The 25,817-nt window shown below is 41.3% G+C and overlaps 1 protein-coding gene across 1 annotated transcript in view; it reads right to left on the bottom strand.

Moving 5' to 3' along the window:
- POU6F2 (POU class 6 homeobox 2) overlaps positions 1 to 25,817 on the bottom strand; it is a gene marked incomplete at its 5' end in the record, with an annotated part of 488,714 nt that overhangs the window by 256,684 nt on the left and 206,213 nt on the right. Inside the window, 2 exons of the mRNA XM_084795181.1 lie at positions 3,218 to 3,446; positions 6,448 to 6,539. Of these exons, the coding sequence (XP_084651307.1) occupies positions 3,218 to 3,446; positions 6,448 to 6,539 (321 nt within the window). The remainder of the gene's footprint in view (positions 1 to 3,217; positions 3,447 to 6,447; positions 6,540 to 25,817) is intronic.

The following is a 25,817-nucleotide window of genomic DNA, read 5'->3' as shown; positions in this document are numbered from 1 at the left end:
TAGCATCACCTCACCAGCACTCATCCTAATGTACGTGAGCAGTCCGGGCTCCTCTGAGAACTGTGCTATGCTGCTTGATAGGAGATGAAAATGAATAAGCTCTCAATCATATTAACATAAAGGAAAATAATTGAAAACTTATTCCTGAGTTCCAACCCATTAAGAAACTGACGCCAGCAAATTGTTTCTCATCTTCTTAGCAAATCTAAAGCTTTTGAATGAGAAGAATGGGTAGAGGAAAGACTGGACAAGAAAGCTGGAAAATCAGAGAAAATTCTTGTTAGTTATGTTATTTCGTGAATTAAAATCATAGTACTTCAAAGAGAGAAGAGGGAACTATCCAGGTTTAAGTGTGTCATATAGGATTAGGAACTTCCTTTGGATTAGGTGTGTTACACTTAAAAGCCTCCCCCTCACGCTCACTACTCAAGTCACTGGAAAACTGGGATGTCTATTACAGATAAACAGACTTATTAATCATTTTAAAATACTGAAAACCTTGGGCTGAAGTGACTCTGTTAATTGGCTGAGGAGTGGGTTCTGCAAGGGAAACAGCCTTTGACCCGTTACGCTAGCTTTTGACTATAGAAATGTGTGTACATATTGGGTCTAATGTGTTCATTGGAAAAAAGCGCTACTTTTGAGAAAATTATGAGTTAAAGACATCTAGAACTGTCATCTCCATCTCAAAGTAGACCAAGCCCTTAAAGCTGATGATTTTTCCTGACAGCCAGCTGTTCTCTCTCCCACACAATGCTACCTTCTGCAATGCAGTAGAGCTGAGGAAGCTTCTCCACCCATAAGTATTGCCTAGGGATCATCACAGACTGTAGAGCAGTGCTTCTCAACATTCCTAATGCTGGGACCCCTTAATACAGCTCCTCATGTGGTAATGACCCCCCCAAAAGCATAACATCATTTTTGTTGCTACTTCACAACTGTTATTTTGCTACTGTGATGAGTCACAATGTAAATATTTATTGGAGATAAATGTTTGACAAAGGTGTCATGGCCCATAGGTTGAGAACTGCTGGTGTAGAAGGTCACTTAAAGGTGAGATCGGCCTTGGGCTGGGTGCTGCCGGACTGATTTAAAAGTGAGGTTTGGCATTGCTCTTCAAGTTGTAGGTGTTGACCACCACTGATCGCAGTCACCTTGAAGGCAGGAAGCCTTCTACTTACCATCCTATCACCCTTGGACTTCTCACTGGGCTACTAACTATTTCTGGTTTTCCTGAAGATATTACACCCTGGGAAATATCTGTTGCCATCTTTGGTTAGTGAGGTCTCGGTGTTGAGAAACGTGAGAAGGTATGGAAGGGTCAGAAAAGTCCAAAGAAACACAATGTAGAACTTCCTTATCAAGTGTTGATTTGGACCTTAAAGGAGAGGATGCTGGAGGAGGACCTTGATGTTAAAAGGCAGGAGGAAGCCTCCCCCCAACCACCTGACTTACTGCTAGATCGTTTCACCTTTTAGTGAGCTCATCACCTCCCTTCCAAGAGCACTGAACACTTGAAGATGACTTCAAAGAGAGAAATGTTTGTTTGCAATTCTGTGGCTGATGTGAGCTTGGGTGAGAAAATAAATACACTTCTTAAGGTGATACTGGTTGGAGCATTTTCCAGGGGAACCAAAGGATTAAAAAAATAATAATGCTTTAGCCACCCTTACTTACTCAGGGCACCACACACAGGGTTGACCTAAGCTCATAGTCAAACATGACTTCAAAACAAAATGGAGAAGGCCTTGCTGTATCCTAGGCCAAAACTGATTTTAAAATTCTTGGGTAACAGGCACCAAAACCCCCAACAACACTGACCTACAATGAAAGTATATACACTAAAAAACTTCTTTCTTTCAGTCTGACTTTGGAGTCCATCTTAACCAAGCAGAATTAATTCACAGGCTAGGAGGCTCTACGAGCTGATGTTTATTTATAATATTCAATATTCCCATAAGCACACATGTTCCAAATGGAAGGCTGCATTTTGATAATGCCTGTTTCTTCATTAAGATTTCATCATCCACCTACATTAAGAAGCCTGGCCCTACACTTTGTTGCTTCTGCTTTCACCTTGTGTGTTCCTGCTTTATTTGCTTAATCTCAAGTTCCTGGCTTCCCAGGCACTCAAATTTGAAACAAGCGAAGTTCATGCATTAGTGTATCCTGAGCATGCATGATTTATGAATGGCAAGGTTCTTGGCACAATTTAATGGTATAAGAGAGACTTTGTTTTAAACATTAAAATGAAAGTTAAGAAGTAGCAACAATGGGTGGAATATCAGAACACACAGAGTGCAGAGAGGTTTAAGATTCACTAGTTATTAGTTGCTTTTCAGCGTGATTGATGTTCTAACCAACTTAATGAATCAAATGAACACATACCCCTAGACCAGTACAGAGTAATTTAAATTGTTATTCTGAGGACTTACGCAGACAAACTTTTGTTCTGTAAAATAAAATATCTGCTTTCATTTACAGAAATGAAGAAGTCAGACTGCTTTGAGTTTGTTGTTGTGGTTTCATTTTTTGTTTACTTTGGTAGCAAACATTATATTCTTTTTCAGAACTTTTCATCATAATTATTCTTCCTTTGGTGAATAACTTGGAAGTTAAGCAGTGTTGGTGTTATCAAAATATTTAAGAAAAGTTAAACACTTCAAAACCTAGAGAAAAACTTCTCCCAGTAAAATTACAATCCTCACACTACCAAAAAGCTCAAATAATATACTCTTTGTTAAACACTTATATCTGAAGCCTATCTAGTAGCAAAATAATCATTAAATTAATTATTCCAAATGACACTTTGTATTTGTGGTGTCCTGACCACTTCACACAGATATAGGTAGCAGCCAATCTCTCCTTGCATGGAACCAAACTGAGGACCTTGTCAGATTACCACTATGTCTTCACATAACAACACAATGATGTCACATTTAACTGAGGTGTATCCTGCAATGATCATGCTTCCATGAATGCATCCAGAGGACCCAAATACCCTGGTGCTCATCAAAGCAAAGGAGGTTTGATAGAACCATGGCCTGAGCAACATCATAAACAACGGCAATGTTGTTTTCTATAGAGGCCTTTCATGCCCTTTATAATAGAAACATCCCTAAATCACATTCCCTCTATGGGTGCATCTTTTTTTGTTCATTTCAGAGAGCTCGGCCAGTGAGCAGAGCATCGCAAAACACCTGGGCAAGGTAGTTACCTTGTAGATTTTGCAATGGCAGAGTCATAATGCCTCCAGCTGCAGCTGCTGCTACCAGCCCTTGGATGTTGGTGAGGTTCGCTGTGGGCAGTGTGAGGACCAGGCCTTGCTGACCACCGAGCTGTCCTGCCATGTTGAAGGGGATGAGGATGGGCTGATTGAGGGCTGGGGGGCCTCCTGGCATCACCCCGGCCACAGCAGAGGCCAACTGCTGCGCCGTCAGAAGAGGCTGAAAAACAAGAGAAACCTGGCTCACTCTCTGGTAGAACATGACCCTGCCTTCCTTAGCACAGTCCCTCCATTATATCAGGTCAGGAAGTTTCCTCAGAAGTGGAATAGAACCATACTCCATCCCAGAAAAGCAGAGTGTAAGGAAGAAGTAATATTTTGACATTATGTTTCACTTATTTCTTAGAAAAAAATCAATTTATTCTTAAAATCTCTGTGGACCCAAAATACCTTTAAAAGAAACACTGTACCTTTACATATTGCAAATTTAATTGAATTTTTATTTGATCCTGGTTCTCATATATTTAAAGTGCTCAGCTAATTTATTCCATGTTGTTCCAGAAAGAATTCATTGATATTGGTAGGATTTTTATTCTGTTGTTGGTTCGAAACTAGTAATAACATGCTGATTTCGAGTATAAATGAAAAAACAGGGTAAAATATTTTCTTGGTGCTAAACAGCCTTTAGTGGTGGATGCTATTTTGCACATATGTGGCTGGAAGGCATGGATGCTGGCACAATCATTTTGGAAAAGAATTTGGAAACACATATCAAGAATGGCAAATATAGTCGTCCCCATTTGACTCAGAATATACTCCTAGGATAGTTAAGTTAGAATTCAAAGGGGGAAAGAGATAAATGCATAAAATTACACAATACACTTTAAAGTACATAAATATTGAAGTAGTTCATGTTACAGTGCTAAGCCTAATGAGATGCTGTGGAGTCATCAATATGGATAATTTTGGTACCTGTTTAGGGAAGTTTAAAAATGTTCCTGATATGAAACTAAACTGGACAGTTAGTAAACCAGTGGTTACTACTGAAATGTTACACACACACACACACACACACACACACACACACACACACACACACACTGTATAATGTGTGTATGATGTAAAGAACTAAAATGTAACAGAAAATGAAATGCTTATACTTTAAGATAAAATACTAACATTTTTTCCTGTTAATTCTTTCATATTCTTCACCCAATTCCAGATGTTAGCATAAACATACTTGTTTGTGTCTGCTCTTGTTTGAATATCCATAACTTGGTGTGAAAGGCAGTGGTAGAGCCCAAAATTTGAGTGCTCGGGTAGGGTCCTCACTGGAGTGACATACTAAGATCATGTGTTCTGACGGGGTCCATGACACAAAAGTCTTTTGAACTTAGAGTCCTCAAGGCGGACTTTCTCTACAACCTCACAGGAGCTGAGGAGTAAAACATAATTACACAGTTTTTTCTCTCTACAGGATTCAAAATGAAACTTTACCTAAAGATTGACTTTCTTTGTGATGGAAAATAAAAGGTGTTTAAATATGGACATGACTCAGCGTCAGATTATGACCACCAGGCTCTACTGTGATGCTGAAATCATCCTACCAATGAGACTGAGAGGTTTCATAACTTGCTGGATGCACAGTGCGTGGAGGGGTCACATTTAAGACCAGATAGACTGTTCCAGATTCATCCTCTTTCTCCATCCTCTCCAACACAAGGACCAGATGCAGAGATACTGTGCTGCTGCATTGGAAGAACGAGGGCAGGGGCGGGCGCATTCTCTGGCTCTCCCTCCACAGGACCCTCTAGGTCTGTGCAAAGGAAGCTCTGGGATCCCAATGTATTTGCTCACTTTACTGAATTCACACCCATAGCTTGGCCTCCCCCTTTGGAAAATAAAAAAAAAAAACTCCAAGTTACTCTAAAGAACAAATCATCAGACTTGGGGAATAATAATGAAACTGTTGCCTGGCCCTAAGGTTCCTGGTAAGGTAACATGGCCAGTCGATACGAAGCTACAAGGGAAAGCGAGTAGTCACTCTCAGGTTATGCACATGTTTGCGGGGCTTGATGTGCAGAAATCTAAGACTGGATTTTGGGCTTATTATGCTAGAGTATGGCCGTTCCTGGTTGTCGCGGAAGCACGCTTCTTCACTGCCTGAGGATGTCATTCTAGTTACCTAACTTAAAGGTGTTAGAACATGTTAGGACTCCTATGCTTCCGGGCACATCTGTGCACACACACACACATGCACAACTACGTAAACATATGAACACACTAGGAAGAAGAATGATGTCATGAGGGCATGACACTAAGAAGCCAATGACTCAGGCTCTATAAACTCCCTCTAGGGTTTGGTCTATGCTCCCCAATAGACACTGCCCAGTCTTCATGTCTACCAGTGAAGTTATCTCAGCTCTGACGTGGACGGTGGGATCTGAAGCCATTGGAAGGCTGGTGACCAGAGTCAGAGTGTCAACACCGATCCAAGCTTTACACTTGGGCCAGCCCTGCTCGTACTAAAAGTGATCGATCTCCAGGAACAACAGTGACAGCAAAGGGGAGAAAGGCCCAGATATTTCTCCCCATAAAAGCAAGATGAACTCTGAAAGTTTCACAGTAGATGGCAGAGGTTAAAAAAAAAAAAAGCCCAGCCTTTTATAATTGTGTTCTCCATCTCCATATAACCCACGCCAGGCTGCAAAAAACAAATATTGGACTTTAAAAAATAATGAATGTATTTCTTTATTAATGCAAGAGCTATGTGTGATGTACAGTATTGTCAAACCCAATAAGCTGAACTTGCATTAAAATTGCATTAACTTTTTTATATTAAATCACATCTTGTATTTCAAAAATGGCTATAGTAAGGTTGAAATAACTTAATTTTCTTCACACTCCAGTCATTAAAGTTTTACTTTCTAGAAAACTGCATGGTAACCAACAGCCTAGATGTAGAAGGTTTTAAGGGCAGAAAAAATATTTCCACATGATTAAAAATCAACTTTTTTTTTTAAAGAACAGACTTTCACAAACACATTTTCTTGAAAGTATTTAATAAATAATGTAGTCATATAGCTTCCAATACGAAAATTTATCACCATCTTTGCTCTGTTGGAGCTAATTGGTTTTAACTCATTATTATTTATTTGGTTATTTATATGGTAAAACCATCTTAAATGCAGCCTAATGGAAAGCAGTTGAGGGATACTGACCTGTGGCCCAACTGGAAAAGGGGGGTGGGTCTGGCTGGTCTGGTGCTGGTCAGGAGTTCCTGGGTCTGGTAGAACTGTGTTTCCTCTGGCCCCTAGAATTAAAAAGATTACAAGTTTCTTTCGTGTCAAGTCTACCCTGGGAACAACATATTTCTGTGATGTCATAGGACACTAAGGAACAGATGCTTGTGAAAGAGTGGTTCTTCAACAGCTCCAGATTTCAAATCATTTGCCAATGGCAATAATAATAATAATAATAATAATAATAATAATAATAATAATAATAATAATGATAACAATAATGATAATAATGTTATGGTATATTCAGGATGGCCACAGTCATCAGAAAGCAGAAAGAGAAGACAATAGGAAAAGGCATTTTGCTGCATGTATTAAAAGACATACTGCTCTAAACATCAGTTTGGGTAGCACACTCCAGTGCAGTGTGTGTATGTACACATGCATTCGTACATGTGTGTGAAACCGTGTCTGTTATGCACAGGTGAGTAATAGATAAGCTAATTGTCCAAAGCCAAAAGACAAACTCAGGAATGGCCATGTCTGTCCATATTGGTACCTGATAGGGATTTCTCTCTCTGCTCTGTGCCCTTAAGCTATCTCTTCATGCTGGCTTTGGATGGACTCGAACAAATACCTTTTCCTAAAACCACAGCCCTTTTCAGTGTTCTCCTTCACAATCTTCTAAAAGAAACGTAGATCCCCTAAGGCAAGTTTTCTCGGTGCAGATCGAAAGAGAAATGTCTCACCACCAATCCACAGAGACCGGCCACTGTGGGCATGGGCCACACCATATTCCTGTGCTGAGATCTTGTTGGATTCCCAGCACCCTGACAGCAAATCTCTAACATCTTTGGGCATTGCCTGCATGATTGCCTGCTTTGTTTCAGTACAACCACAGTGGTTACGATTATGGTAGAAACGATAAATACTTGAATAAAAATAACAGTGTCAACCATTTCAGAAGTGTTCCTGTTGGAAGGGTTTTTGTTTGTTTGTTTGTTTGTTTGTTTGTTGGAGTTTTCTAATGGAGTGGCTGAAATTCAGTTCTAAGGAAACCTGAACAAGATCCACTTTCCTGGTGTCTGCCCTATGAATAGCAAGTGGAAGACATCTCAAAGTCTGCTTCCTGGCATGCTGTGGCCAACCAATGAAAAAAGATATGATTCTGTTGTGCTTATAAATTTTAAAGAAGGTATTATTGGTCCATTTAAAACAAATTCTTCTATATAGTCTCCAAAGAGACGGACTTATAAATAATGGAAATGTGGAAAAAATACTTCAGCACATTAAGCTACAAATAAAATTGAGTGCTACATATTATTCAATTGACTTCTATCTCCACAGTGATGTGTCAATCATAACAGCATTTTATAATAGGATTAAGCAATAAACGTGCAAAGCCATTATGCAGAAATCTGAAAATCTGATTAATTTGTAATATATTTTTCTGTGCAGAAAGTCAGGAATGGACATTTCTTAGGGAATACTTACAAGCATTCTATTGAAATTTCTAAATTGATTTGGAGCAAACTAATAAAAACACAGACTTGCTGACATTTTGTAAACTGAATTCTGTCAAGATATGTTTGGCATTTTAATGATCACTGTCATTTAATAACAAGGGTAAGATGACCCATCAGAAGATACCAACGATCCCATATATCCAAAAGGTCTTTCTCCTACATTTTTAATATATGCTTTATTTATTATGCTTGAAATCCCCTAAGCTAGACAGCATCCTATGTTGTATAAATTTCATGGTCTCCATTCAGCCCCCAAATAATGCTTTTGGTCAAATACTAAGTTTAGGCTACTTTGCAAATGACTAAAAACTCACTGCTTAGAAAAATGCAGTTACTTCCTCGAGCCTGTCAGGCCTGGACTTTTACAGCAGACTATATAATAAACATACATACAGAAAAATAGAAAAGTGTCATTTTAAATACTTAATATACACCTTGATACTAAAATTTTCTATAGCAAGGAAGGCCCCTTTGTATCATATTTCCTCCATGTGATCTGAATCTATATTTTTACTCTATTCTCAGTGCATCCCACTGTAATGTTGAGGACCGGTTGCATACAGGCACTGCGCTAACATGAATGTGTGTCCATTCTCTATAGCTCTATACAGATTACATTTGCTTATATTTATTCTCCGGTGCTCTGAGGCCCTAACTGCTGCCCAGCAGCATGTTTTGAGAACAGCTATTCTCAGGAACCATGTTCAGCGCAGTCTGGGGCAATTCCACACAATTTCATGTGTAAAATGAAGTCTTTCACAGGCTCTGGAGGAGATTATGTATGCTTTCCTGACTGGATCAAAAAGTAATGTTTCTTCTTAATGCACATCTCCATTTTCCCCAAACACGTGTATCACGCTTAACCTTGTAGGACCATAAACTAATCTGTTTGCTTGGAAGGGAGTTCCTGTACAGGGGCCTTGCTGGAGCCAGAGGGGAATCCAGCAGTCAGAGTGAATAAAAGGCACTGGCTAAAGGTTTTTAGGGATTTGAATCAACACTTGGTGCATGATAGCAGAGACTGTGAGGTTAAGTATTTCCATGGCACAGGAAAGCAGGCACAAACATGGGTTGAGCAGGTGTGTCTTTACCAGGAAGCCTAGGAAACACAGTACATCCATTGGAGACCCATTGGAGACCACAGCAGCCCTCTGGTGTCATCGCTGTAGAGAATGCCCTGTGCTTTAAACCTTTTATATTTTCATTAGCAAAGGGTAAATGCAAAAATTAATGTGTGTTGTGATGTGTTCCTAAAATCATAATGGGTTTTGATCATACCTACCCTACCTTACTTCCGTCTCATCGACCCCATCCTCTTATCCCATCATCCTATTTGCTGGTCGTCTCCTTTGACTGTGAGCTGTGTAGTCAAGGGCACTTCAGTTACACTTGGTGACTATTCAGTCAATACAAATAAAGGTTTGGCTTAAGATCCATGTTGACATCCACTTGATTACTTACTACTGCTTAGCATAAACCTTAAGAGTATTTTTCAATTATTAGCTTATTGACAAACCCTATCTCAAAACCAAGTGACTTGTACAGCACGAATGTAGGATGTCCCTACAGCCTGCGTGTTAAAAGCCTTGTTGTCATCCTGTGATACGGTGAGAAAGTGACATATACTTTACTTAGGGATGGGCAAGCAGAAGCAAGCTGAACCATGGCAGAGATGCCCTTGAAGAGGATGCTGGGATGCTGGTCCTTTCCACAAGCTCTCTTTGCTTTCAGACCACCATAATTTTCATATCCATGGGGACTCCTGTCTATGATGGCTCCCAAATAGAGGAGAAAGCTAGCATTGTCTGAACCCCCTGAAACAATAAGCCAAAATGAACCCTCCCTATCCCTGTAGATATCCAAATCTGAGGAGTTCAAATCTCTTATCTAAACTTATATACCATTTGCATATAACAATACATATTCTCTCATTGACTTTAATTCACCTTTATATTGTTTAAGCAGTTATGACAAGATAAAAGTCTATACACGTTTAAGTGACATTCTTCCCCCAAATAGTTTCAATCTACAGTTGGCATGTTTTAAACCTATTGATGATACACTGGTGATATGAGGGGGTCTCCTGTAAGCTCTTGGTCTATAGATAACTTCTAATTTATTGCACAGTCCACAGCTTACACTAGTGCCTCCCCACTGAAGTCTGTGAATCACTGTTGAAGCTTTTTGAAGCTTTTCACAGCCCACAGAAGCTAAGGACAGAGAGCTGAAGAGGGCACTTGCATGGGCATTTCTTGAACTCCATGAGGATTCAAGGTGTCAGAGAGAGAATGGTGGTGGCTTCACTGCAGTTCAGGAGAGTTTCCACCTGATGCCACCTGTGTGACTGTATACCACTGGTGTCACCACACACCCCGCACATCACCACATACAGTGGCTTTGTGTGCAGGTGCTGGCCATCAGCAGCATCGCCCTCCTGCCTTCCCAGGTTCCTTACCCTGGATGTTTTCTTATCATAATCAGACTGAAATTTCCTACTTGGAAAGTAGAAGACTCTGTCTTTGATACACATTCAATCATTGCGGTCTGTTCATGGGTAATTCAAGAAGTGTAAGCTAAAGGGTCATAACACAAAATTTTATTTTACTTTTATTTTTTTGGTTTTCAGTTCTGGAAAAGTTCCTTTTTTTACATATACATTTATATTATTACACACACACACACACACACACACACAGAGACACACACACAGACACACACACTAAACTACATGCAGCAAGAAGAACCATGAAACAATCAGGAATTAGATAAATGTTACATTCATAGTGTTTTGGCCATTTGTATTTGGCAACCTTGAAGAAGATGTCTTTCCTATCTTGGAGATTCTAAAATACTGAATGTAAAGTGAGAGGATAACAATCGAGATGTAATTTGAATAAATTATTTAAATGAAAAAATGAAAAATACTGAATGTAAATTAATATCTACCATATCTCATCTCTATCTACTTAAAACATCTATCGAGACCTAAAATCATATTAACCCCTAAACAACTAAGCTTAATTGTAAAACTAAACTATCTGGTCTTTAACCCCATCAAAGATTTGAGAAGGAATAAAAATTAATTATCAGAGTAAACAGGAAGTGTAGGTTAGCAGCTTCCAAAGTGAAAAAAAAAATGACAGAGACAGTTTGCTGCCTCATCAGTCACCCAAAACTCTCTATCATGTTGGGGCATCTTCTTCAGCCTTCTGGCCCAGTATGTCTGACAGACATATTTGTGAGGCAGGAACTATTGAGGACTTGCTTACCCTGTCTTGGCAGAGTTTGGCTGTCGACTCTGCCTGCATCCAAGCTTGCCTATTTTTAGGCAGAATTCTGTTAGTGGCAGAAATGAGAACATTTTGTCCAGTGGCTTGTTTGCCACATTTGGCACCATCTCCATAAGGAGGTTCTTTGATGCTCATCTTCTTTGAGGTAGGCTGGGTGTTGCCAGGAGTCAACCTGTCTCATTGTCAATGACTCTTTAAAGTAATAAAAATATCTTTAAACGTCATATTCTTTAGGTCTCTGAGGTTTTTGAAGACATTATCTGTTTTATCTTATCTATCTATAGAATCATATCTATCGGTTAAACCTAGGATATATATTCTTGTAATATAAATAGACTAGTAATTGATATGACCATGATTTGATCAACTAACTAACTTGTATAACTTTCTTATCCTAAGCAGCCTGCAATAGCACTTTCAAAGTAATGGAGGTACACCTTAATTTTACTCGAGTTGTCTGGGTACAATGCCTCATATTAGAGCAGATATCTATATCTATATGTATATGTATATCTATATCTATATAATGTGAAGAATAATCTGAATAATCTGAACACCATCCAATGAAGTTCAACATCTCTTAGTTACTCCAATATAGCAGATGCACACTTCGGTCTAGATTCGATTCACCTCCCTTTGTGGAACAGTCTGTTCCCCATAAGAGTCAAATGTAATGTTTCTGGTAGGACTCCATTCTGGAGGCTCACCAGGCTGTTTTTTAAAGAGGCCTCTGGTGGCTGCAGGCTGAGAAGGAAGGGCTGCAAATAAGACTGCTTACCCCAGTGTGCTCCCCCATGTCTGCCATCCTTCCAGCAGACAGCACAGAAGCCTCCCTTGTTAACCACCAATGCATTTTTAATAAATCAGGTTCTTTAGCAGTCTGAATGTGGGATTTTCTCCTCCATGCATTAACACAAACATAATCACATGAAGGTCATGGGGACTTGCCAGCTCCCTCTGGTATTTCATACCATCCTTACTTGCTGTCTGCAGTTTTCGCCAGTGGCTGAGGTATGCACAGGTACTTAATAGAGGTTGGGCAGTTGAATGCATTACTATTTCATGTTGAGCTGGTGAACCCCAGATAAGCAGGGCAAAAGAGCCCTCCAAATTAAACCTCCCTTTCTTTCAATTTCTTTAAGATTATTCAATATGACAGAGAGAGGGGGGGGCAGTGTTGGAAGTGATTATTAAAAAACAAAATCCTTTGCAGAGCCACTGCCACTGTCAGACACTTTTTATTGTTGGTCTGGATCTCTTTATGACACTGGACACACACATGGTTATGTACAGAACTCTACAGTCTGTTGGTGGAACTTGAGGCTCTAAAGTAATAAGGCTAACCCTATAAAGGACACCTTAAATCCCACATTCATTAATCCACATGGATTTGTGTGACTTTGCAAATTGTATTGTCAGGTACCTATAATGTCAGCTACTGAAGCTCAGAGAATAGAGAATATCTGATGACATTAATGTGAAAAATGTATTTTTTTTTTTTTGCTGGCAGTGACTCGTGTGGCCCCTGGAGAGAGGATCTCAGCTTTCCTTGAGTGAAGGGTCTCTGTTCACAGTGGTGCTGAATGATGACCTTTATTTTAAGGCTGGCTATGCACATGAAAATCAAAGGCAGATTTAGGATACTTAGCTAAAGCGCAAAATATTCCCTACAGATCCCTTATTTGGACTTAGTCACCTGATGATGGTTTTGTAATGTTGACCAAAATTATTCAGAGATTGATTCAGTTTTGCATGCTGGTTTAGTGTATGTACTCTACAGAGATTTTAAGGGTTTTTCCCCTGCAGAATTCATCAAATCTCCTTTAAGTCTTTCTCCAACTTAAAAAAAAAATCATTTGTCTTCACATTCATCTAATAAAAGCAGAGACCAGCTCCTTTGCTATCCAGACCAGTCAAGCTTTCCGTGTTTGTAAAAGCTTGCTAAGAGAGATGAAAAAGAGTTGCCAAACGTTAACATAATTCCATATCATGCTAGGAGCCGATAAAGAGCTTCGGAGTAGGTACAGCCCCTTGACTTCTGTCTCTGGAGGAGAGTGTCAGCCCTCCCACGAGAAGAGCATCATCTCCTGCTGCACTGCAGGCCAACTCTGGACTGTGCCATGGATGCATGTCACACATATATGAATGTCTGTATGCACATTGGCATTCGAAATTCTGGAGTGAGCTGATATGCTTAAGAGAATGGGACAATGTAATCACAGATTTTTAAGCCACTTGGAAATGGTGTAATTTTTAAAAGGTCTTTTAAACCCAGAAACCCTTAGTCATACAACACATCTTTGCAAAGAAATGGCAAGGTCACTCTTCAGGGCCACCCTCAACACACAGGCACTACATGAAGTGTCCCATCTTGGCTGGTGGCACTCTGGTGGTGCACAGACAAGGCGGATTCTGGGCATCTAGTGATGCTATGGTCATCTGTGGAGATTAGGATCATGATTCTTCTATGCCCAGCTCTGTGCAGGTGTCAGCAACATAAGCTGTGGTGCTCAGTGCAAATAAAATCACAAGGCCCTGGCCTGGGACCAGCTAGTCAGTCTCCCTTTTGTGTGAGCCATAGCATCAAGCTACCACAGAGGGACATAGTCAAAGCTTGCAAACTGCTTTGTGGTATGCACTAGCTTTCTGGATCACTGTTAGGTGGCATTACTCTGGTGAGAAATGGTCAACTTTGCCATCTAAAGCCACGTCCCTTAGGAAGAGCAGAAGGAAGGATGGAAAGGTCACCATGGCAGGGAGGGGACAGAGGTCTAGAGGCCACAGGCTTTTCCCACTTTCCACACCCGCTCTGCTCTTTAAGTGGAGTTTACTAATAAAGCACAAATCAAAAGGTGAACTATTTGAATTTTAAGACAGAGCCTAAAGAAGAGTCCGCCCAAACTGCAAACTCGCCTGGGTCAGGTGCCCTCAAAGCCTCCACTCATGCAGTGTCTAAAGCATTTGGAGGTCCCTGGTTTTCATCAAAAGTCTTCCTCATAAAGCATCTTCAGGTTTTAACGGTTGCACCCCAACTTAGACCTGTTTCCCGGAAATCCTTTTCCTGCCTGTGTTCAAATCTGAAGAATGTTCATATCCACAGGAAAACTTAGGCATATTTTTAACTCAATAAAGTATTAAACCTACAAATCATCACCCCGTGTCTTACAGGCTGTTACCACATATTATGTTTGGTGGGAAATTAAGGTAAAATATTATTTTGTTTTCTATCAGCTAGTTTTATCGATGTTTACTAATGAATTGACTGGGTAGAAATCTTTCCAAAGAAAACATATAGCAAATTTCACAAGAGCTTTCTTTCTAGGAGTCAGAGAGAAGATGGCTGGATTTTTTCTGCTTTTGTTTTTGTTTTTTTACTGTGTAACACAAGCTGACTTTGAACTTGTGATTTTTCAGCTTTAGCCTCCCACGCGCTGGGTGAGGAGGAGCACTGCCAGGCCTGCTTCTCCTTCCATGGCCTTGCCTTTCTAAACTGTCAGGTTTTCACACACACAGCTCACCAAACCACCACCAACCCTCACAGCAAGGGCTATGATTAAATCATTCAAGGCAACGTGGTTAGTTCAGCTTTAATTTTTCTTTCAACATACCCTCTTATTGAACAATGGACAAAAAACCCACTAAGAGTCAATTTAACTGTGCTTAGAAAATGGAGTATTAAATAACCTCTGAAATGGAGGGGCTGTGGACAGAGGTGGTGGGGGAAGCAGGAGACAGGGGAATGCTTTCTTACCTAACATGTGTGCTATAATACTATGGTGTTTCAAGTGGGAGGGTCAGAGACTGTCACAGTGGTTTTCCATGTCCCATCTTCCTTCCTCTTTCAGGAGCATTCTTCTTTGTACTAACATAGCCCCCCCCCTTTTTTTTTTCTCTTACAGGGCTACCCAAATGACGTTCTCACTATGAGGTTTTAATCCATGTTCAGTTTGTTGGAGTCTTAATCTGGTGTCACATGGATGCCTGGAAATTGAAGCCTGAAAAGGACATGAGGTCAAATGGGGCCAGTTATGATGATGAAGAGTCTAATCTGGTCCAGCCTGATGTTACCATGGATACCATAGCACTCCAGTCATCCCTGTCTTCTGTAAGACTCTCAGACACTGTCTAAGGTCTGATATCTGCATAGCCCTTCAGAGGCAGGGGAGCACTGATATGGCATGCAGAATGTGAGTTAAGCCTGAGCTCTGACAGAATACACCGTTATTTCATTTGAAAATGTTGATCTCTGGGTGCGGTCACTTCTGAGAGTAGGCATAGTACAAGATCTCAGAGGCCACCAACAAAGAAATGGTGGTGCTCGGTCCAGTGTCTGCACTGTGACTTCCACGGGCAGATAGTCCACGGGCAGCCACTTTTCCTATATTTTTAGATTTTGTAGGACAAGTGAAAGAACATCAGTAACTGGGTGACACTCTCGTGTTCTATTCCCCACTCATACTTGGCCGCATATCTAAGGAATAAGCATCTGATCATCTTTCGCCTAAACCATAGCTGCATTCTCAGGCCTTCGTGGTGGTCAGACCTGACCTCACAGTGAGCAGCAGTAGTGTCTGCTGGGACTTCTGAGGAAGGCTCACTTCTGTTTCAAAAATTCCAGGCCTCAAACTCCTCACTAGTTAGAGCCACATTTGGCGAAATCCACAGACAGTTTTTACACACAGCCCAGAAGGGAGAAAGCACTGGGTTTGAGTTTATAATTCTAACCTCCCCTCACTTCATCCCTTCTGGTCTCTACCAACATCTCTCCCTCTTTTCCCAGTTTTTTTTTTTAAACTGAGTGGTGTTCAGAGCATGAGTATACTTAAGGCTTCTAGCACTGGTCAGACACTGTTGATACTTTCACATTTTAGCCCGCAGACATTGGAGGGGCGGGAGGCAGACAAGAAGAATGCTTAGGAGGATTGCCCTAATCAGAGCTGCCTTGGTTCTGAGCCCAGCACAAGCTACAGGAAGACACCCAGCCAAGAGGCTTCCAGTGGAAGAAGGTGCCCCATGTCCCTAAAAAGAAGAATATTTACCTTATCAAATCCTAACAGAATGGATGCCGAACTTAACCTGATAACGTAGCTCTTGGATTTATGACAATTTTTCTGACCACCTTCTTTCTTCCCTGTACCCTTATCTTTATCTTTCTATTAGTGAGGACCCGTGAAGAGCCTGGCTTGTCCATGTAACTTTCTCTCAGAATGCCACATACCCTCCAAAAGTACCCAGAGTGCCACTTAAAAAAAAAAAGAGGGGGAATAAAAATGTAAAAACCCTTCCTTAAAGAGGAAATAAAACTGAATTTCTGCTCAGATGCTCCTCAAGGGTAGCATTGACACCCAGTTTTGTGTGTGCTAAAGGACTGGTGAAAGTAGGGTCATTCAGGACTCAGCAAAGGACAGCAAGAAACACCCCAGAGGAATCACATTGCAGGAAATTGTAGCATCACACCTAGTTAGCAGCCCCTTACTGTAATGGAGCCTTTCTAACAGCACAAGGGAACACAGCTGGAGGAAGGAGGGAGCTGCTCATCACACTAAGAATGAGTCACTAAGACCCCCTGAGATGGGGCAATGAAACATTGCATTCCCAATAATACTAAGCATTTCTCGATTCTAAAAATGTCAGTCCATGCCTTATCAGTACACTGTTCTTAGATTCTTTATTTTTTTTTAATCAACCAAAGAATTAGTCCAATTCAGGTGTCTTTTGACCATTTTTTCTTTCCCTTAGGCTATTTATTTCTTAGCATAGCTGTAATTGAAAAGTAGAGATTGCTAAAGATGTTATTAACTGGAGTGCATTCATAGTGTGTGTCACTAATAGAGCAGGGTTGTATTCTTTATCCTTTTAGCAAAGCATCATTTTATTGTCATCTTCTTCTGTAGCTGTTGTTCCACTTAAATGAAACAAAGGCTCTGCAGAACTTGCTCAGAATATTTTATCACTGTATTTTCTCCATTACAGGAACACATCGGATGCATAACAATTTCCATGTGCTATGCTACCATATTAGAGGTGTTTATGGTCACTGTTCAAATTATATAGACATCAAAAAAATACTCCTCATCATTTGTTTGACTCATAACTTACACACTCCAACTTAAAATATTTTTAAAATCCATTTACTGAGTTCACGTCTGTGTTTAGAACTTTAGTGTTGGAATAATAATAAGAAGTATATCTAAGTCCTAAATACAAGGGGGAAATAATAGAAATATACACGAATTAAACTATATATGATACTCTATCAAGATGATATTAATGTCAAACTAATGAATATTGTATTTTGTAATAAGAAAAGATGTTGTGAAACGCTGGTATACACCTGACTCAAGGCACATACGAGTTCTCTCTCAGCTGTTCCCTTTAAGGAGTCACATGAAAATGAGTGTGAGGGAGAAAATCTGCAGATAGGAGCGTAAATAAAATATTTTAGCTTTCATTACTCACTTGCTTTCACGTATCAATAAATTATGAAACAGAATAGGTGATAGAACAAACTGGAAATTTGCATGTAATCTGGGTGGAAGATGGCAACTCAATAGGATAATTCATGGAGAAGAAATGAGTTGACATAAGGGGCAAGGGAAAGAAAAGATGGTAAAGAGTCTGGTGTAAAACTGAAATTTCCACATCTGGGATGTTATTCACTCTTTATAAAGCCCAGAACATTAAATGACTCAAATCCACACAGCTTGTAGTCATTGTTATTGCTTCAGTTTTGTTTTCTTTTGCACAAAGGAAGGAAGGGAAGAGGAGGAGCTGTGATTCAAGTTAGCGTTGAATCAAATTTCTAGGTGCTTTTAATCCAAAGTGCTCAAGACAACAATCTAAACTGTGGCCAGACTGTGCGCATGAGCGACGAGACCCATGTGTACACCCAGCATCAGCACCACTGTGGAGTTGAGCCACGCCGTGGTTGGTTTCCACTCTGACAGAAGAGAGAACGATCCTCACGGTGGTTCAAGCTGAGGAGTGTCAAAGTGTCTCAGGAGGAGTTAGAAGTGGGGGAAACTTCTGCTTGAATATTTTAGTAACTCCTCAGAAGGTTAAGAAAGAGTAAGGGAAGTAGGAACACTTCCTGGTGAGATAATAGGATCCCTTCCAGTCCTTTCAGTGGGGCACACAGAGGGTCTGTGAGTCAGGCGCTGGTCCTGCTTCTGTGACTACTGAGTGCTACAGCTTTGCCCTGATTCACCACAGTCTGCATGGCTGTGCCTACCGGAAGTGCCATGACGTCATTCCGGATCGGCAGGATGACAATAGCACCTGCCCTGAGCTCTAGCCTAGTTGTCAAGGGCCATCTTCCTTTTTCTCAATTGAGTAAGACAAGTTGTATTTTGAGGGCCCCAAGATGAGATGAAAGATATGGATGATCCTCTCTGTGCATATGTTGTCCAGCAAGAGACATTGGTGGCCAAGAGCGTCTCTTGGAAGGCTGCCTTTCAGTCAGAGGCAGAGTGGAACTGTGTGGATCTAGAGAGCATCCTGTCCAACAGGCCATGATGCTGTAACAGGAGCTACAGATGACAGAACCAGGTTTCCCAGATGGCTTCTAAATAAAGGCAGGATGGGGCCTCCTGGTGCACTGATACTTCAGAAAATCAGATTCTGCAAGATCCAGGAAACCACTCACATGACCTACAACTAGAACCCCAAAATAGACAACAGGTGTTCTTAAAACCTAGTCTAAAGCACGGCATGAAGATGCAAACCTGTAACCCTAGCACTTGGAATGCTGAGATGGAGGACCATGAGAATTTGGTCAGCCTGGGCTACACAGAAAGACGTCATTTAAAAGTATAACGTGGGTGAAGTGCATACTTGTGCACACATGCACACACTATTAGGTCTCAGGAAGTCCAAATGTCCAGAAACAAGCTCAACTTGAACTGAAAAAAAGGATTGCTACAGATAAAAGCCAAAATTCCTCAGAAACTTGTGAAACAGGTTCCCATCTGCCTGAAGGAGTCATTTCCCTTACTGTTGACTGGGGGGAACTATGGACACTGCGAAACCTATCAGCGCATCTAAGTCCATGTCAGCCTCCTGGCTCTTTCCTGCCCCTAGATGCTCCTTACAATGCACACGATCTGTCCATCCTGACTCTACATTGCTATCGTCTTACTCTCTACCTGTGCTTTATTCTCTATCTCCTGTTGTCTCTACTGCTCTCCCCTGCCATGTGCTTTACTCACTAATAACCCTGGCTATGTCCACTGTGTTTCTCCTTCTCTCTGCCCTGGTCTCTTCCATATGTCTCAGGATATTTTCTCCTTCTTATTCATAATAAAAACCTTCCCCTTAATATCATGTCAGCAGTTTCTTTACTGCAGCAATACACAATAATAATAATTTTTAAAAAGAGTCCTGTGAGATGGCTTAGCAAGTAAAGCCACTTACCACTGGCCTTGACCCACAAAGTGGAAGGAGAGACCAACTCCTTCGAGTTTTCCTCTGACCCCTATGTGAGCATCATAGCACATGCCTGCCCTCTGAATAAATAAGCTAACAAATAGGGTAGAGTTTGGGCTGGTTTATGGTTTATCTTTGTTTCACATTGTAACTGGCCCAGCAGAAATGAAGTTCCACAGACACAAGTGTTTCTGTGGACCCCAAATGACATGGGGATTTCCCCCAGGAATTTCAGGTTGTAGAAGGAGAGGACATTAGAGGGGAAAGAGTTTTCACACAGTTCCAGCAGTTTCAGACCACCTTACAGTATGAGACCGAAGCAGACAATGACGGCTCAGTGGTGGGTAGGTCTACCACTGGACACGCCCCTGGCCCTTTATATATACTCCAGTCTGACTCAAGGCCCCACAGATGGAGTTGTGAGATTCACTGAATTTCTCTGCCCCTCTTCCCAGTCTGTCCCTCTTCCCAGTCTTTCCACACTGAATGAACCTCTTTTTCTACTTTCTACATTTTGTTGGCTTACTGAGAACAGATGGCCTGGCGTACAGGATGTAAGCCCCAAGTTGAACAACAAAGCGGGTTGCCTGTGAAATCTTAGGTAACTTAATTAACCTGATATTAAGTTTCCTCAGATGTAAAGTGAGGCGATGATTGCATTCTCAGTGTACTTGTGAGGTTTAAATAGACAACTGGCAGAAGCACTGTTCCTTGCACTAATGTGGCAAACGCTCCCTAAGTGCTACTGCAGTGTTGTTATAACAACTTGACACACAACTGTCTCATCACACGAGATTTTGGTAAAGAAAGAGACAGACATTAGAGAGCACTGTGGCCGCCGGAGATTCTCTCTCATGAGGGCCTCTTTTCTTGAAAGTTTAGAGGAACCCTTGAAGTCAAGCAAGAAGTTGGCCAATACCCAGGAATAAAGCTGGGAGTGTGAGACGGAATGCAGAATTCCCGGAAAAAGGAGAGATCGCTGATGTCCCGCCCAGCACCTGAAGTTCTTGGAGCTCCTAGTTAGTGTTTTCACCAGTGGATTTCCCACAGAGCTCCTCTGAAGAGTCCCCATTCTTCTTAGATTTATTGTATCTCTTCAGCTGCTCCTCTGGGCATGCTCTGTAAGCAAGTGTGTAAATCATTCCTGCTCTGGCCCCTGCTCCCTCTCTGGGTAGCTGACCTCGATTCTTCCACTCCACCGTTACTCACGGCTTGCCTCTGAGGCCCTCGTGGGTACCACACACATCACAGGCATGCCTTTGTTCTGTCCTGTCTCCCGCCCTTCTAGCATGCTGATGACAAGGACAGTCTGTCAACACTGGCACAGAGTGAGGCGCCCCTGATGCCTCACCTTCAGCCCCTATCTCCAGAGATAAAAGCCATAAGGGTTTGGGAGGAGCAGGCAAGCAAAGATGCCGCTTGTTTGAGACTGCTGTGGTAACAAAAGGCAGCCCAGGCAAGGGTCTCCAAGAGCATTAGCGCCTCAGGGCGAGGAGACCACTCTGAAGTGGGATTGCCCTGTCTCAGCGATGTACTAGGCATGTGATCTCAAGCAAGTTACTTAATCTTTCTAGCTCAGTTTTGTCATCTGTGAAACTGAAATAAAAACAGTACCTGGCTTCTAGGGCGAGGATTAAACCCACTAATCCATATGAATAAATCACAGGATCGCAGATGCTGGCACGGATGAAATGTCCGGTAAAGGTGAGCTTTCTTTAAGTTGGTCTGCGGAGAAAGATAGTGACCACTTTGCTTAGCACATAGGAGGGGTTCCAGGCTCCCAGCTCCCAGAACAGAGCAGGTCCAGCAGACCTGCTAGCAGCTGCTTGATCTGACTGAGGCTCAAGAGCCTCAAGCATTGTCAAGACCTGGGAGCAGATAGAACCTGAGCTGGTAGCTGAGTCCTACTCAGACAGCAGTGGGCATCTGGAGCTCCTGGCCATCCAGCCTTGGCTACATGGCGTGCTCCAGTGCCTAGTGAGAAGCCTTGTCTCAAAAAGCAAGGTGGTTGGCTCTTTCTCTGTCTCTGCCTCAGACACAAACACCAGCAAGTATGCTTGCACACTGCACACACATGATCCCCAACACTCATGAACCTTTTCTCACATATTTCTGAAATGCAGTCCTGTCAGAATGGACAGTCCAGGTAGCACCGAGAGATGGGGAGCCTTTGCTCCCTTGTTCTACTGAGTGCTTGCTGGCTGTCAGGCTATGTCAGGAGAGAGGGAGAGAGAGAGAGAGAGAGAGAGAGAGAGAGAGAGAGAGAGAGAGAGAGAGAGATGTTCACCACCTTCCACCCGAGTGTGATTAGGCTGGAAATATCTGCAGGGTGACCCCACCTCCTAATGACTCTTCACTGAGCTGCTCCATGAGCCGTCACTTCCTTAGGTAATAATGGATAAACATCAGCTTGAGAAATCCCAAGTCTGTATTATTTATGAAGCTGCAATTCTCCTGTAAATAACCCAGTTGTTAAAATGATATGTATCTATGTAATTGAGTCTTCTGTATACAAATAAATAAGACTTTATTGCAATGTCAGAAGTTAACAGACCAGTCAATAAAATCAATAGCTCACTTTTTCTTGCGTATATATCTAACTTTCCTCCACCTTTCCTGTGTCCTCTGTTTGTTCTGGTTACATATTACAGTTCAAAAGAAAATACAGCTCTTGTGCTAGTGTTTATTAAATGCTAGGTGAGAGGAGGTGGAAACAAAGGGGAAAAGAAAGCCACTAAAGTTTCCATTTCTCTGGTGCTTCCAATTTTAGAAAATAAAGGGGAGGGAGAAATGCCTTGTTTAAAGTTCAACACCTTGTTTTCATGATGTCCCATTAAAGACATGAAGACTGGATGGCATCCATGCCTTTGGGGAGTGTCAGAGGACATGCTGGAGCAGAGTGGCACAGTTTTTCTGCAATGGCTGGGATATCATCAGCATCCCCCTTGTCAGTGTTTAGTGCTGAGAAGTTGCTGTCCCATCCGGGAAGCTCTGTTCTGCATAAGCCTGGCATACACTATCTCAGAGGTGGGGTGGGAGTAGCTAGATTTGCAAGGATTTCTTAAAGCAATCTGCTTAAATGATGTGGTCCTTGTTGGGGCACTCACTTTAAAAGCCTGAAAGGGCTTTTAATAATTTTTTTTCTACTTACTAAATAGAAATCCAATTAAACAAACTGGCATCATTCCAAATGTTTTTGCACCTGAAGGGGGAAAGATAACCAAAACAGAGAAAATGAAAAATTAAGAAATCACATCACTCTAATTTTCATGATGTTTCTATTTCTGTGCAAATAATGTATTGGTGTATTTGCATAGAATAGCTTGTCCTTTCCCATGGACTACATACATTGATTTGGTCCTGCTTTTTATCTATGAATACAGAAAGAATATTCTATAGAAAAGACCCCTAGCATTTGCAAGGGGCCTTGATTCCATTTGATGTGGAATGTAGGTGTTACCTCAAAGAGATATAGTCTTTAATCAGGAGGCTGTAATGTTGTACTCTGTATAGTCTTATGGCTTGTCAGAACATGGTAATATTTGCTATATGGCTTACATCATGACATCATAATTCAGATTTGAATGGTACATCCTATATTATAATTAATAATTATAAGAGGGTTACAGTTGTGAGGCATGGATAGTAACATAAACCAAAAATCCAGTCTTTGACAAGTGGAAGCAACAGCAAAAGGTAGTCAGTAAGAAGTCATGGCACCGCCAAACCTGAGAAAATGTGGAAAGTTTTGTTCTGGAGGCCGTCTTGACTCATGCCAACCTAATTGTTTTATTTCTATGGCTGGAATAAAAGATTCAGGCTTAGACATATTCAGATCCTGAAGGAGGTGTTGATACCAAAACTTCCTCAAGGAAGAAGGAATAAGTGAATATGCAGACTCAAGGACAGTGAATGAAAAGTCTGCATTTACAATCATAGAGTAGGTGAGGCTAGAGAGATGGCTCAGTGGTTATGGGCACTGGTTGCTTTCAGAAAGGGCCTAGAGTCAATTCCCAGTATCCACATGTGTGCTCCCAACCATCTGAAACCCCAGTTCCAGAAGATCTAATGCCCTCTACTGGCCTCCTCAAGCATCACACGTGTACATGGTTCACATGCATAGATGCAAGCAAGCACTCAGGCACATGAAATCAAATCAAATACACTTTTGAAGACATCATAGAGTGGGTAAATCTTAGGAACGGTTATCAGGGCAATGACTTAAGGATGCAATTCTGGAAAATGGCCACTGTCTATAGTAGACTCACAAAGGAACAACTGATGAAGTTAAATAAGAGCATGTTGTTCACAATCATCTGGTGGCCCTGGAAGGGAGGTTTTGTGGACAGCCATGTTGGTTGTTTTGGTAGCGTTACAAGATTCAAGGGGTGAAGGAGAGAAATATACTCAATAGCTGTGTAGATTTGCTAACATAATTAGGTACTTATACTATTACTTGGCTGGATAAATCTTTGCATGAGCACCGTGGTCCCTAAAGGCTGCCTCACACAAGCCCTGATGCTTCTAGGGTTTAGGTTGTGTCTGTACCAGTCTTGATCCAAGAATTATATGGGACCAGGGAAACCTCATCCCTCATACTTTTGTTATTTTTTTGAGGTTTTTTCCTTCTTGGGTTAAGGCTGATCTACAGAAGGCGGTCAATGCAACTGCACAGGGCTTCAAGCTTAGAAGACTAGCATGCATAGTCTCACCGGAAAAAAAGGGCACTATACAATGTATTGAGTGGGATATATAGTGCATTTAAACAGAAAGCATAGTTTAGATGAGTGTTTTTCAAATAGCAGGTGAGAGGTTACTAATTGGATGTAAAATAAATTTTGTGAGCACAACATATTATTAGGTAAAACAGAATAAAAAGCTACATTAAAAAGAAGTAAAATCTGATAAGAAATGAGAAAGTGCTCTGTAGCTTATTAAGGGTAAGCATCATTTCATGCCATTTTATCTTTGTTATGTTAGGGGCTGTGATGACCTCTGATGTGTAACCTGCTACAATGTAAGTCAGAAAGTTTAAAATCCGGATTATCAAGAAGGCTGCAGTCAGTGTGGAGTAAAGTCTGATGTTTTATGGAGTTATAATCTGAGTAAAAGGGGATCATTTTTAAAAAGCAAAAAATATTAGTTAAGAAAGCATCTTCTCCTACTCAAGTGAGATTCTCAAAGGAGATGTGAAGCAAGGGCACAGCGCGTGGTGAGAGCTGTCTTTGAGGAGGAGTGAGGAGATAGCATCCGTGGTCAGCAGTAGGAAAGAGGGTGGATGGACAGGGGAGAAGGTGAGCGAGAAGAGGCCTAATGACTTCAATTTTCTACAGGAAGAAGAGGACTAGCTCATCTGCTGGGAGAGACAAAAAAATCACCTGAATTTGAGAGGAGGGATTGATGTTGTTTGAGACAGCTACTGAAATGAGAGGGAACCAGAGCTCTTTGTGAACAGGTAATTTTTGTTGATGGGCCTGAGACCACGGGGCATCTGGGGCTCCAAACTGCAAGATGTAAAGAGCTTGTGAGGGGAGGTGAGTGATGTCACTTTAAACAGTGTTTACATGTCTCAGTCTACAAAGTTGTTCACCGTGATGTAGGAGACTAAGCATGATGGGAATATCTGAGGCTTTCAAAGCGGAAGTGTTTTGGATAGTAACAGAGCTAGACCCATCGAGAGAAAGTGAGGGCCACTGAACTGAGGTGGCTGAAAAGCATGGCATTCAGTATAGAAAGCTGCACTACCAAGCTAAAGTGATAAAGATTGCATGGTACCAGCAGAGAAACACTCAGGTTGGTCAATGGAATTGAACTGAAGACCCAAAAGTAAGCACACACACCCAAGGACACTTGATTTTGACAAAGAAGCCAAAAACCTTACAATGGAAAAAAGAAAACATCTTTAACAAATGGTGCTGGTCTAACTGGATGTCTGCATGTAGAAGAATGCAAATAGATCTGTATTTAATCACCCTACACAACACTCAAGCCCAAGTAGATCAAATACCTCAACATAAAACTGGCACAGGAGACAACTTCTTGAACAGAACATCAACAGCTCAGGCTCTAAGATCAACAATTAATAAATGGAACCTTATGAAACCGAAAAGCC

This window comes from Acomys minous, assembly GCF_964271855.1.
Source record: "Acomys minous genome assembly, chromosome: 9".
Taxonomy (NCBI): domain Eukaryota; kingdom Metazoa; phylum Chordata; class Mammalia; order Rodentia; family Muridae; genus Acomys; species Acomys minous.
Note: the sequence above shows the minus strand (reverse complement) of the source record. Positions and strands in the feature narration are given on the sequence as shown.